At 41.3% G+C, this 14180-nt stretch overlaps 1 protein-coding gene across 3 annotated transcripts; it reads right to left on the reverse strand.

The window, feature by feature from the left end:
* BBS10 (Bardet-Biedl syndrome 10) lies at window positions 3899-8098 on the reverse strand. Of its 3 annotated transcripts, none has more exons than XM_018047577.1 (2): window positions 7782-8098; window positions 3899-7199 (listed from the first exon to the last, which is right to left on the reverse strand). In XM_018047577.1, exons 1-2 carry the CDS (start codon window positions 7964-7966, stop codon window positions 5219-5221), a joined length of 2166 nt encoding a protein of 721 aa, XP_017903066.1. In that variant the 5' UTR covers window positions 7967-8098; the 3' UTR covers window positions 3899-5218. The 3 variants fall into 3 exon arrangements, with proteins under 3 accessions (XP_017903066.1, XP_017903068.1, XP_017903067.1); XM_018047579.1 differs by having other exon boundaries at window positions 7736-8004; XM_018047578.1 differs by having other exon boundaries at window positions 7677-7893.

Here is a 14180-nt window from a genome sequence, read left to right on the forward strand (position 1 = left end):
GGGGCAATATTTAAGGATAAGCAGGAGATAGAACATGGACAGCCTTGTAGACTATGAAAAATTTGGATTTCATTCTGAGTGAAGGAAAAATCTTTGGAAGACTGAGCAGAGGGATGACATGACAGGATTTGCATTTTAAAAAGAATCATTTAGTCATGTAGAAAAAGCCCTTGTTCATGAGAAATACATACTGAGGTATTTAGGGAAACAACTTGCTTTCAGATGGTTCAGTAAAGTGTGTGTGTGCACACACTCATGCATGAACAAAGGGTTAAATGGTAATTGGTGAATTTCAATGTAGGGTTTGTGGGTGTTGTGCTCAACTTTTTTTGTGGAGTTAAATTTTTTTACATAGAACGTTAGGGGTAGGGAAATCAGTCCAGGATAAAATGCAAGGTCTAGAAGCAAGACCATTAGGAAGCTATGGCAGGTGAGAGGAAGTGACTGGGGGCTGGAAAGGCAATCCTGAGAAATGGGCAGATTTGAAATCTACTTCATTTGTGGAGCAGTGGGATTTGCTGGTTGGCTACAGGACGCGAAGGTAAGACTGGAGTCAAAATGGCTCCAGGTTTTTGCTCTGACTCAGTGGGAGATTGGTGATGCCACTAACTGCGATGGGACAGCAGAGGAAGAACCAGGTTTAGAGAACGTGAAACAGTCATCCTGTTTTGGACACGTTAAGGGTAAGCATCCACGTGGAGACTGGGTTGGGACATGGATAAATGAGTTGGCAGGTGAGAGAAGAGGTTGGCTGGAAATACAAAGTTGGGACTCATCGGCATGGGGCGGTACGCAAGTTACAGAACTAAATAGAAACCCACAGGAAGCAAGTGTAGGTGAAGAAGGCCGCAACTGAGCACTGGGGAACCACAGCGTAACTGGCTGGGAGGGGGCTCATTCGGCTAAGCTGATTTCTCTTGTTCTCATTCCACGCTTACTGAGCAACCACCTGATTGACTTGACTTCCCACATACAGGGCCGACTGGTCAGATGGACTGGGAATGATCTCGTGACAGTTCTTATTGTAAATAAATTGGTCACACTCACAAGTGTGGTTAGATTCAGTCCCTAAGACAGAGCCATTCTTGGCAGCCTGACAAAATCTGATGGTGAGTCTACCTAAGGAGCCAGACACAGGACTGGAAATTCTCTGAGGAAATGAATGCCACGCTACTTGCCGGTACTTCTTTGGCTCAGAGTAACCTCCTGAGGAAGAATGTTTCCAGAATTGTGAAAACCGCTACCCAGTTATGGCTAAGAGAATATTCCCTTCTTTGACTGTATCTTTTTTTTTTTTTTTTTTTTTGCTGTAAAAGCACTGATCCATTAGTGCGTATCTCACATCCTTCTTCCATCATGATCTTGCATTTCCTTAGGTCAGGATCCTTATTTTAGCTATTTAAGGGGTATTCTGTATGTGTGTGCTCTAAATTTATTTTTTTAAATTTTATTTCATATCAATAAGTAGCATTCAAATGGCTCAAAAATCAAAATGCCATTAAGGTATACACTGAGAAATCACCTCTTCCCTAGGCTTGTCACTGTCCCCAATCCATTTAGTTTGTGGATCCATCTGGATTTGTATGTGTGCTTAGTCACTCAGTTGTGTCCAACTCTTTGCATCACCATAGACTAGCCTGCCTGGCTCCTTTGCCCATGGAATTCTCCAGGCAAGCATATTGGAGTGGGTAGCCATTCCTTTCTTCAAGGTATTTTCCCGACCCAGATATCAAACCTGGGTCTCCTGTATTGCAGGCAGATTCTTTACCATCTGAGCCAGGAGGGTTGCTACCAATCTCTTGCTATTTACAAAGCTCCATCCTAGCCCCACTCCCCTTAAAACTAGAATTTTTCTTTTCCCTGCTTTGCTGTGATGATGGGAAAAACATATTCTATTCCTTTTGGAAAGGAATGAGTAATTTCTGATAAAAGTTCAGGCTCAAATTGAACTCTTCCCTGTCCGTTTTAGTCTAAAACATGGATATCATGACACTTCCAGTGTAACATGGTTAAACAACTCTTTGGCTAAAGCAGCTGAAGGATGTTCAACTATTTAATGCCTATTGTTTTGGGAATAAAAATGGATTGTGCTGGCCCAATGAGAAAAAATAAGGGGTTCATAAAAGTTATTGGGGAAAATGTGTTTGCGGAAGGTAGACTGACATATAACCACACAAAACAATAATAAAAACCTCAGTTGAGCAGCTTTTTTCTCCCATGGTATAGCAGATTCTGTTTTCCAAAGATAGCTGCCTCAACATATCTCATCCCACATGCTCTTCCTATAAGGGGACATCGACACTTCCCATTGAGTGGTGGGGCTGTGTTCCCTCCCCTTGAATTTCAGCTGACCTTTATGGCTGCCTGAACTGACAGAATACAGTGAAACCTGTCCAGCTAAATCCAGGCAGCTCTCAGAACCGTGAGAGGTAATGATACAGTGATTCAAATCAAGTAAAATTTGAATAAAATTTTTGAATGAATAAAAATATTCATCATGCAGCAATAAAAACAGGAACATGGGCTTGATTTTAATCATCTTTACATTTTCTTTGGTCTTCTTTAATTTTTATTCAGATTTTACTTTATCTATTTTTGTTGCAGGTCACCTCAAACCCTTTGTGGAAGTGGGTTTAAGTATAACGTAACCACATTTTTTGAAATGCTCTTTTTTCTAACCTAGTAATGTGAACTCCCTAGTGTTATTCTGCAAAGGACAAGGATGACCCATGAAAGCTTTATCACCATTTTTTAGGATGTTTTTAATGAAAAGAAAAAAGATTGCTTTGCATAGACCTGTTCTACATTTTCTGCTTTTTCCCCCTGCAAACAGATTCTTTTCCATGAAAGTTTGATAGAAATAATTAGGACCTCATCTATGAGGACCAGAGCGCCCTAACAGATATTAATTGGCTACTACTGTGTGGAAGATATTAGATTAGGTACCAAACACAAACACTCCCAGCTTACAAAGGCGCTCCGGGGCCAGTGACTGTTTATAGCTATAAACGCCTACCAAATGAAAGGCAGGGGCATGCATGCCTCTGAGTGCCTTCACTGATGGAGAAGTATTTAACAGCAGCAAAATAGAGCAAAGTTATCAAGAGACCTGACAGGCAATTTTAAAAAGTGGATGAAAAAAATGATACAATAACTTTACAGTACATCTATAAATCTATGGATTTAGTATAAAAAAGAGAAATAACACATTCTCTCCATAATCACAGAAGTGAAACAGTGTTATCACATATGACATAAGAGGTCCAGAGTGGCTTGGCCCAGACTGTAGGCTAAGATGGTAAAGAATCTTCCTGCAATGCAGACCTGGTTCGATCCCTGGGTCAGGAAGATCCCCTGGAGAAGGGAACAGCTACTTACTCCATTATTCTTGCCTGGAGAATTCCATGGGCAGAGGAGCCTGGCAGGCTACAATCCATGGGGTCTCAAAGAGTCAGACACAACTGAGCAACTAACACTTTCACTTTCACATAACATAAACCTTACAAAAATAAAATTTTATTTGATATAAAAGATTTGCAATGATGGAACGTTAGTTTTTCGTGTGTCATCCTTGTGCAAGGGTCCTGCTAATGTTACTGTTCACATTTTAGTCTGTGTGCCGCCCAACTGAGCATGGGCCATTACAGTCTTTTAATATATTGTCAGTCATTGCTTTTTCAAGTTTAACTGTAATGAAATTTTAAAAACTGGTTTTCCTAAATTTAATTTCAGTCCAACTGGTGTCACTATCCACTACACATTAACCTTTAAGGAAAAGTGCCTGAAGGTAGGAACCATATCTATTTGGTTACTACAGTATATTCAGCATCTGGCACATAGCAAGCACTCAATAAGAATTTGTTGAATTAGTAAACAGGAAACACATAATTAGAACAGATTAAAGAAAACAGTTTTATTCAATAAGCCCTTCTGAATACTCGGTAGGAACATAGTACTGTCTGGGGTGTTACAGAGAAATACCAAAAGTAGATTACTGCCCTTATTCACAGCTAGAATCACAATATTACTTGCATTTATAAACCTTTAAAATATAAACATTAAAAAATTCATATTAGACATAAATATAGCAGTCTCTCAGTATCCAAGGGGGATTGGTTCTAGAACACACCCCCAGCCCCAACCCACAGCAGACACTAAAATCTGTGGATGTTCAAGTCTCTTATAAAAAATGGCACAGCATTTGCATATAAGCTATGCACATAGTCTTTGTACTTTAAATCATCTCTAGATTACTTATAATACCTAATACAATGTAAATATTATGTAAATAGTTTCCGGTGCACCTGGCAAATTAAAATTATGCTTTTGGGAAATTTCTGTAAATTTTTTTCCTGAATATTTTCAATCCAGTTGGTTGAATCCATTGATGTACAACCCACAGATCAAAGAGCCAACTGTAACCCTCAAATTATTTACTACTGAACTATGGCTATGCATCAAATACAAGAAAACCCAATAGATATATGAACTATCTTGCAAGCTCTTAGAGAACAGGAGAAAATGATAGTATGATTTTCATATTCTTTTGGGAATTATTTCAACTAAAGAAATGAAAATAAATACAATCCACAAAATCCTATTTATGGTAACATATTCAATGGTGCATGAATGGTGAAAAAAATCTATCCAGGCTCTAAATAAGGGGACAATTAAAGTAAAAAATAATTTTACTTATATACTGTTTGAGAAGAAATAATGAGACTTTTGCTACAGAAATTATGAGTAAGGAAAATAAATTATTTTCAATAAAGCAAATAATATTTTATGAACTAAAGTAGGATGGCATTTGGAGACTTCATCCAAATCTGAGATTATTCTATTAACTATAGAAAGGCAAGGAAGAAGGGAAGAGTGAAAAAAGATACAGAAAAGTAAAAGGAAGCTATGAGAACACACCTTTCCCCCAAACAGACTATCTCAAGAGCTGAGACACAGGGACACTGAGAGGGGGAAAAGATCCACTTACTCAGATCTTGGCTTCACTCATCCAGGCTTCCTCCTCAGAACTGTTCCATAATGAATGCAGTCTAGAATATTCATATCTGAATGTCTGGTGGCCTCATATATTTCTAAAGACTTTAAAGTTCTGCTGTTTTCCTAACTAGGTTGAATTAACTTGAAAATCAATGGTCATATGCCTGCCTTGTTTTATGGCTTGAGTTGGATTAAAACTCTGGTTAATAAAAAGCTTCCAATTTTATAGTTCCTCTTCTGAATCTTGATCATAAACTTCCTGAGGCTGTCTCTTAATATTGATTACTAAGTCAACGGTCAAAATGTTTGTCAAGCACTGAAGAACTGAAGTTAGTAACTCGTATTTACCAGCAACTGATTCCAAACCTGTTTGGTTGCTTTTCATGGGTTGATTGGTTTGCAGTGCCTGGAGAGCTCTTACATATACTTGTGGAAAGCTGTAATTTCCTTTCTTAGACTTATACAAGATTTTGGGAACGCCTAAAAGTGCATTAGCTATTATCCTACTAACCATGGTTTGTTCTGATTGCTGGCATTTTTTGGCATAGTTGAGAAGATAGTAATGCAATAAGATCTCAAAATTACCACCCACAGGCAAAACACAACCAGCTGGTATAGATGAGAAATAGTAACTTTGGGAAGTACACATCTCTAGTGACTTATATCTCAGTGGTAAAATGCTGTCCTTTCTAGCAAGTTTTGTAACCTGTAAATTTTCGTAAGAAATCTCTTTTCTAGTATTTTCTGTTTTTGAGTTAGCAGAATTATTCTCAATAAGTGGTTCATGGTCATCCATTATCCTCCCTTTGTTTGGGGATGAATATCTCAATGTTTCATCTGTCTGGTATGAATCTGTTACTGCCACTTTTGGTGTTGAACACAATACATTCTTCTCTAATTTGACGCTTGGAACTATCAAATTTGAACATACTTTTAAATTCGTTTGAGTTTTTGCCAGTTCACCTTTATTCTTTACAACAGTGTCCTGATACGACCTTTGTATTGAGCTGTTAGCTATTTTTGGTAACTCATTACTTTCTCTACTATTCTTATATATACGAGGACCTGATGTACAACTTTGGTCACTGGTTTGTGTCACATAATTTAAATCAAGGTCTTTAAATACCTGCCGGAGCATTTTAAATGCTCCATGTAAAGCATCCTCATGTTGTTCAACAAGACCCTGCACCGGTCCACAAAGAACTATACAATGTGGTGTAAATGAGCAGGTGCTCATCAAGCCAAGATGAACATACCTTTTGGATCTAAGGATAAGGGGTTTACAGAATTTCACCAAAGCAGTGTGAGAGAGTTCATACTGAGAAGAGGCCTCTGGTAGTACAAAGGGAACAAGACCAATGACTCTCTGGATAAGAGAAAGTTCTTCAGATGATAAACACTCCACCACAGATATGCCATTCAGTCCTGCAAAATAAATTACTAAGTCTGGTTGCTTCACAGTAGATAGGAGTAACTTTACATTCTGATTCTGTAAATGTTTCACTATTGCTTTTGTTCTTTCTGTAATCCAAAACTGAGATGTCTGAAACTGTGCTTCTGAATTTAGAATAACCTCTGATCCAGAAATTGAAAAAAGAGGCTGAATGGTTTCTGTTACTATCACTATTCTTATGTCACCATCTGCTGGACAGTACACAGAAAAGTCTCTCTGAAGCACAAGCCCAGCTACGATCCTGGAATCGGAAACAGGAAGGCCGGTGACACCAACTTTCAACTCAACAAAACAGTCATCCACTATCTCAAGTACTTCTTCAAAGCTACTTTCACAAGCTGTACACTTGAAAACATAGTCACACATCAACTGAGATATCAGGTTGTGATTATTTCTTCCCACTCTTCCACAAAAGTATGCCCCTAAGAGCATCTCTAAAGAGCCCCTACACAATGTTCTTTCTTTAGTGCCTGAAGAAAAGATGGACAAGAAGTGTCTACTTAAGTAATGGTCCATAACATAGTCTAATATTTGTGTCTGAAATGTTAGAAGAGCTTGGGAAATAAATTTCCACTGACAGCAATTTTTCCAATGCCTTCCACAGGTTTGAATATTTTCAAAAGGGAAAAAATCCTTTTCCTTGCCTGTGATCTCACGAAGTCCTCTGAGTAAATGGCAAAGAAAGATAATAAATGTTTTAGCACCATCTCCTGTTTTTCTTAGATGACTGGAAACACAGGCCACCATCACCCTGCACAAGAAAGAAAGAAAGCAACTCAGATTTTCAGAGGGCTGCCTTTCCACATCTGAAATCAAGTTGAAAGCATGTTTTTACATCTATAAAATGAGAATACTATCTCCTTAATGTACTTAGTTTTTTCCCTTTTAAAATTTACTTAAATATAGGCTGAATGGTTTCTGTTATTTAAAAGGGAAAAACAATAGAACCACCTTTGTGCTATTTCAAGATTCTAGGGTTGGGTCGAGCTGGAAGGAAAGGCGAAATGCTCTTTTCAGCTGTGGAATGTTCCCTGGGACAGTGCTCTAACTCTGAGCGTACACTGGTCTCATCCAAGGTCAGTTTTCTCCAGAAACAGCTCCCGAGAAGCCCCGACGTTTTTACCATCTTCGGGGCTATAGGACCTATAGCTCCTACTGGCAGAATGGCTGGGCTTTTTCTGCTGGGCGAGAGGGAGAAGGTCAGTTTTCCCAAAGAGCAAAATCTTACGGGCAAGAAGTCCAGGGAGATGACGGGAGGTATCCATCTGGAGTGTGGGACGTGAGTACCTAATTAAAGGATGCTCTAACGGGCTGGAGCGTGCGTCGCGGGTACCTGGCTACGGGATGCTCTAAATGTAGCGCCTTCAACAGGCGGCCTCCATCCCGGCTGAGCAGCACCTCGCCAGTGGGCTTGGTACACAGAACTTGCCGCCCTTCGGGCCCCAAGCAACCGCTCACGATGGTTTCTAGCACTTCCGCCACATGCAACGCCACCGTCACAGACCCCGCAGCGGCCATAGGCCTTCAGGTTCCAGCGGCCTACGCACGCCGCTTGCAGAAAACCAGGATTGCCAGGAAGGAATGGAGCGCGGGTACCGCCGGAAGCGGAAGGGGCGGGGAGAAGACCGGAAGCCTGGCAGCTAGGCTTCTTGGTTGGGCGAGGGTCTGCCGTCCCGCCCCACGGTTCGGCCAGTAGGGCTAGCGGTCCAAAAGTCCGTGAAGGTAGAAAAAAGGTCGGGGCTTCTCTGGAGCTGTCTCTGGAGAGGAAGCTGAAAGCCCTTCCCCAGCTCCCGAGGTGAATTCATTCCTTTCCTGGAGGCCTCAGCTTGCCACCAGAACCCTCCGTTTCCCAGGAGCTCGGCACGATAGTGGAGGGACTGGACCCTGCGGACAGAATTCGGTTCGTTTCCAACTGCCGTCAAAAATTCGTTCCCATACCTCTGCCTTGAACTTGTGCATATCCTGTCCACATTCTGCACCAGCGGTTTTCTTTCGTGATGCAGGCCAGATGAGGGCCTGGCCACGGTCACGAGCTGTAGGCTTCATGCGTTCTGAGGGGGCTTTGCCACATTTCCTGGGCTTAAGTATCAACAACATGAAATCCTCGCCACCGCAATTTTCTTTTTCTTTAGCAGAGGTGATAGATGTGAGGACTTATTGGTAATCAATAGTATGTTTTTAAAACAATGACTCAAGATTATTGCACACAATCCGACGGCAGGAAAAAAAATACTGTTAAGCAGAAAGAACATACTGTTTAGTACGTTAAGACACATACCCCTCTCTTTTAAGGATGAAATGGTAAAGAGCATGGGCTTATGATTTACCTGGGTGTGCTGTGCCATTTACATATCTGTAACATTCTCTGTCTCCACTTTTTTCATCTTAAAAGAAAAAATGGTGATATGTAAAAAACCTTTTGAGGGTGGCAGTGGACAGTGCTTACAAAGCTGTGGGATTTTTTTTTTTTTTTTACATGGTGTGTCATAAGTACTAAGCACTCAACAAATACAACATACTCAACAAATTACCGTCACGTGTCACCAAAGTAGGGACCCACTATTTCCACAAGAAAGGGATATTTTGTAAGGTTAAAAAGAATGATCAACCCAATACTATACAACTATAAATGAGTTTGGTCAACGTCAGTAAAATTACCTTTTAGATGTTTCATTGAGGTTGAACAGTGAGGGGCTATTTTCCCTACCCTTTACTCCTATGTATAGGACAGCAGTGATGGGACCAGATGCCATGATCTTCGTTTTCTGAATGTTGAGCTTTAAGCCAACTTTTTCACTGTCCTCTTTCACTTTCATCAAGAGGCTTTTTAGTTCCTCTTCACTGTCTGCCATAAGGGTGGTGTCATCTGCATATCTGAGGTTATTGATATTTCTCCCAGCAATCTTGATTTCAGCTTGTGCTTCTTCCAGCCCAGCGTTTCTCATTATGTATTCTGCATATAAGTTAAATAAGCAGGGTGACAATATACAACCTTGACATACTCCTTTTTCTATTTGGAACCAGTCTGTTCCATGTCCAGTTCTCACTGTTGCTTCCTAACCTACATATAGGTTTCTAAAGAGGCAGGTCAGAAAACGAAGATCATGGCATCTGGTCCCATCACTTCATGGCAAATAGATGGGGAAACAGTAGAAACAGTGTCAGACTTTACTTTTTGGGGCTCCAAAATCACTGCAGATGGTGACTGCAGCCATGAAATTAAAAGACGCTTACTCCTTGGAAGAAAAGTTATGACCAACCTAGATAGCATGTTGAAAAGCAGAGACATTACTTTGCCAACAAAGGTCCGTCTAGTCAAGGCTATGGTTTTTCCTGTGGTCATGTATGGATGTGAGACTTGGACTGTGAAGAAAGCTGAGTGCCTAAGGATTGATGCTTTTCAACTGTGGTGTTGGAGAAGACTCTTGAGAGTCCCTCGGACTGCAAGGAGATCCAACAAGTCCATTCTAAAGGAGATCAACCCGGGGATTTCTTTGGAAGGAATGATGCTAAAGCTGAAACTCCAGTACTTTGGCCACCTCATGCGAAGAGTTGACTCATTGGAAAAGACTCTGATGCTGGGAGGGATTGGGGGCAGGAGGAGAAGGGGATGACCAAGGATGAGATGGCTGGATGGCATCACTGACCTGATGGACGTGAGTCTGAGTGAACTCCTGGAGTTGGTGATGGACAGGGAGGCCTGGCTGTGCCTTCCTGTGCTGCAATTCACAGGGTTGCAAAGAGTCAGACATGACTGAGCAACTGAACGGCACTGACTGATAGGACAGGAGATACCTGTAAGCCCTCCCATTCCTGGCAGTAAGACAAAACTAACTTGCTCTTAGCCACAAGCAACTGAGGGGAGCAAATACTGGATTGGAGGATGAGGGAGGGAAACTAGAGGATGATTTCTTGCAACATATGTGATGTTGACGTTGACTCAGTTGGGACTAATAGATAATTTGTGGGAGAAAAACGTTTTCATGTGAGTTTTGTTATCTATGCTTATATAAGCAAACCATTCAGTATTATGGTAATCCAAGTCTATGCCCTGACCAATAATGCGGAAGAAGCTGAACTTGAATGGTTCTATGAAGACCTACAAGACCTTTTAGAACTAACACCCAAAACAGATGTCCTTTTCATTATAGGGGACTGGAATGCAAAAGTAGGAAGTCAAGAAACACCTGGAGTAACAGGCAGATTTGGCCTTGGAGTACAGAATGAAGCAGGGCAAAGGCGAATAGAGTTTTGCCAAGAGAACACACTGGTCCTAATAAACCCCTCTTCCAACAACATAAGAGAAGACTCAACACATGGACATCACCAGATGACCAACACTGAAATCAGATTGATTATATTCTTTGCAGTCAAAGATGGAGAAGCTCTATACAGTCAGCAAAAACAAGACCAGGAGCTGACTGTGGCTCAGATCATGAACTCCTTATTGCCAAATTCAGACTTAAATTGAAGAAAGTAGGGAAAACAACTAGACTATTCAGGTATAACCTAAATCAAATCCCTTACAATTAAACAGTGGAAGTGAGAGACAGATTTAAGGGAATAGATCTGATAGAGTGCTTGATGAACTATGGATGGAGGTTCGTGACACTGTACAGGGGACAGGGATCAAGGCCATACCCAAGAAAAAGAAATGTAAGAAGCCAAAATGGCTGTCTGAGGAGGCCTTAAAATAGAAGAGAAGTGAAAAGCAAAGGAGAAAAGGAAAGATATACCCATTTGAATGCAGAGTTCCAAAGAATAGCAAGGAGAGATAAGAAAGCCTTGCTCAGTGATCAGTACAAAGAAATAGAGGAAAAGAACAGAATGGGAAAGACTAGAGATCTCGTCAAGAAACTTAGAGCTACCAAGGGAACATTTCATGCACAGATGGGCTCAATAAGGGACAAAAATGGTATACAGACCTAACAGAAGCAGAAGATATTAAGAAGAGGTGGCAAGAATACACAAAAAACTATACAAAAAAGATCTTCACAACCCAGATAACCACGATGGAGCGATCACTCACCTAGAGACAGACAAGCTGGAATGTGAAGTCAAGTTGGCCTTAGGAAGCATCACTATGAACAAAGCTAGTGGAGGTGATGGAATTCCACTGGAGCTATTTCAAATCCTAAAAGATGATGCTGTGAAAGTGCTGCACTCAATATGTCAGCAAATTTGGAAAACTCAGCAGTGGTCACAGGACTGGAAAAGGTCAGTTTTCATTCCAATCCCAAAGAAAGGCAATGCCAAATAATGTTCAAACTACCACACAATTGCATTCATCTCACACGCTAGCAAAGTAATGCTCAAAATTTTCCAAGCCAGGCTTCAGCAACCGTGAACTGTGAGCTTCCAGATGTTCAAGCTGGTTTTTGAAAAGGCAGAGGAACCAGAGATCAAATTGCCAACATCCGCTGGATCATCGAAAAAGAGAGTTCCAGAAAAACATCTATTTCTGCTTTACTGACTATGCCAAAGCCTTTGACTGTGTGGGTCACAGTAAACTGTGGGTAGTTCTTAGAGAGATGGGCATACCAGACCACCTGACCTGCCTCTTGAGAAATCTGTATGCAAGTCAGGAAGCAACAGTTAGAACTGGACACGGAACAACAGATTGGTTCCAAATAGGAAAAGGAGTACGGCAAGACTGTATATTGTCACCCTGCTTATTTAACTTATATGCAGAGTACATCATGAAACACTAGGCTAGATGCACAAGCTGGAATCAGGATCGCAGGGAAAAATAACAACCTCAGATATGCAGATGACACCACCTTTATGGCAGAAAGTGAAGAACTATTCCTTGGAAGGAAAGTTATGACCAACCTAGAGAGCATACTTGAAGGCAATGGCACCCCACTCCAGTACTCTTGCCTGGAAAATCCCATGGATGGAGGAGCCTGGTGGGCTGCAGTCCATGGGGTCGCTGAGGGTTGGACACAATTGAGCGACTTCACTTTCACTTTTCACTTTCCTGCATTGGAGAAGGAAATGGCAACCCACTCCAGTGTTCTTGCCTGGAGAATCCCAGGGACGGGGGAGCCTGGTGGGCTGCCGTCTATGGGGTCGCACAGAGTCAGACACGACTGAAGTGACTTAGCAGCAGCAGTAGAAGAGAGCATACTGAAAAGCAGAGACATTACTTTGTCAGCAAAGGTCCATCTAGTCAAGGTTATGGTTTTTCCAGTGGTCATGCATGGATGTGAGAGTTGGACTATAAATAAAGCTGAGTGCTGAAGAATTGATGATTTTGAACTGTGGTGTTGGAGAAGGCTCTTGAGAGTCCCTTGGACTGCAAGGATATCCAACCAGTACATCCTAAAGATCAGTTCTGAATGTTCATTGGAAGGACTGATGCTGAAGCTGGAACTCCAATACTTTGGCCACCTGAAGCATAGAGCTGACTCATTTGAAAAGACCCTGATGTTGGGAAAGATTGAAGGCAGAAGGAGAAGGGGACAGAGAATAAGATGGTTGGATAGCATCACCGACTCAAGGGACATGTGTTTGGGTGAACTCCGGAAGTTGGTGATGGACAGGGAGGCCTGACGTGCTGTGATTCATGCGGCACAAAGAGTCAGACACGACTGAATGACTGAACTGGAACTGGAAGAAGAACTAAAGAGCCTCTTGATGAAAGTGAAAGAGGAGAGTGAAAAAATTGGCTTAAAGCTCAACATTCAGCAAACAAAGATCATGGCATCTGGTCCCATCACTTCATGGCAAACAGATGGGTAAACAGTAGGTGACTTTATTTTTGGGGGCTCCAAAATCACTGCAGATGGTGACTGCAGCCATGAATTTAAAGGACTCTTACTCCTTGCAAGGGAAGTTATGACCAACCTAGACAGCATATTAAAAAGCAGAGACATTACTTTGCCAACAAAGGTCCGTCTAGTCAAGATTATGGTTTTGCCAGCAGTCGTGTGGATGTGAAAGTTGGACTGTAAAGAAAGCTGAGTGCTGAAGAATTGATGCTTTTGAACTGTGGTGTTGGAGAAGACTCTTGAGAGTCCCTTGGACTGCAAGGAGATCCAACTAGTCCGTCCTAAAGAAGATCAGTCCTGAATATTCACTGGATGGACTGATGTTGAAGCTGAAACTCCAATACTTTGACCACCTAATGCAAAGAGCTGACTCATTTGAAAAGACCCTGATGCTGGGAAAGATGGAAGGCAGGAGGAGAAGATGACAGAGGATGAGATGGTTGGATGGCATCAGGCCTGGCGCTCTGCGGTCCAGGGGGTCACAAAGAATTGGACATGAATGAGCAGTTGAACTGAACTGAATGATAGCAAGGTTTTTTTTCCTTATCTACCACAAAGGGGTTACTTGATTTGAGCAATGGATTATTACAAACATATAAAAGTAAAGTGCTTTGATCAGAGTACTGTTTAAATGTACAGTGGAAAGAGAATGGACACTGAAGTCAGACATGGATTCAAATTGGGCTTGCTATCACTTTTATTATGTAGCTTTCAGAATCATGTAACGTCTATGAGCCTCAGATTCTTCATCTCTAATCTAACTTCCACTTATCTGAAGGTTATTACGGGTATTCAAGAAGAATGAATGTAAAATATCACGTAATGCATACATTAGGGACTCTAGCTGTTAAATCCCTTCACCATCATTCACAACTACCCCTCAAATGACTTTTAACTAAAAACGTATTACTATGTAATTTAGTCACCATGTTATAGTCAAAATCATTTGATCAGTTTGC

The sequence above is a fragment of the Capra hircus genome, chromosome 5 (genome assembly GCF_001704415.2).
Source record: "Capra hircus breed San Clemente chromosome 5, ASM170441v1, whole genome shotgun sequence".
Classification (NCBI taxonomy): domain Eukaryota; kingdom Metazoa; phylum Chordata; class Mammalia; order Artiodactyla; family Bovidae; genus Capra; species Capra hircus.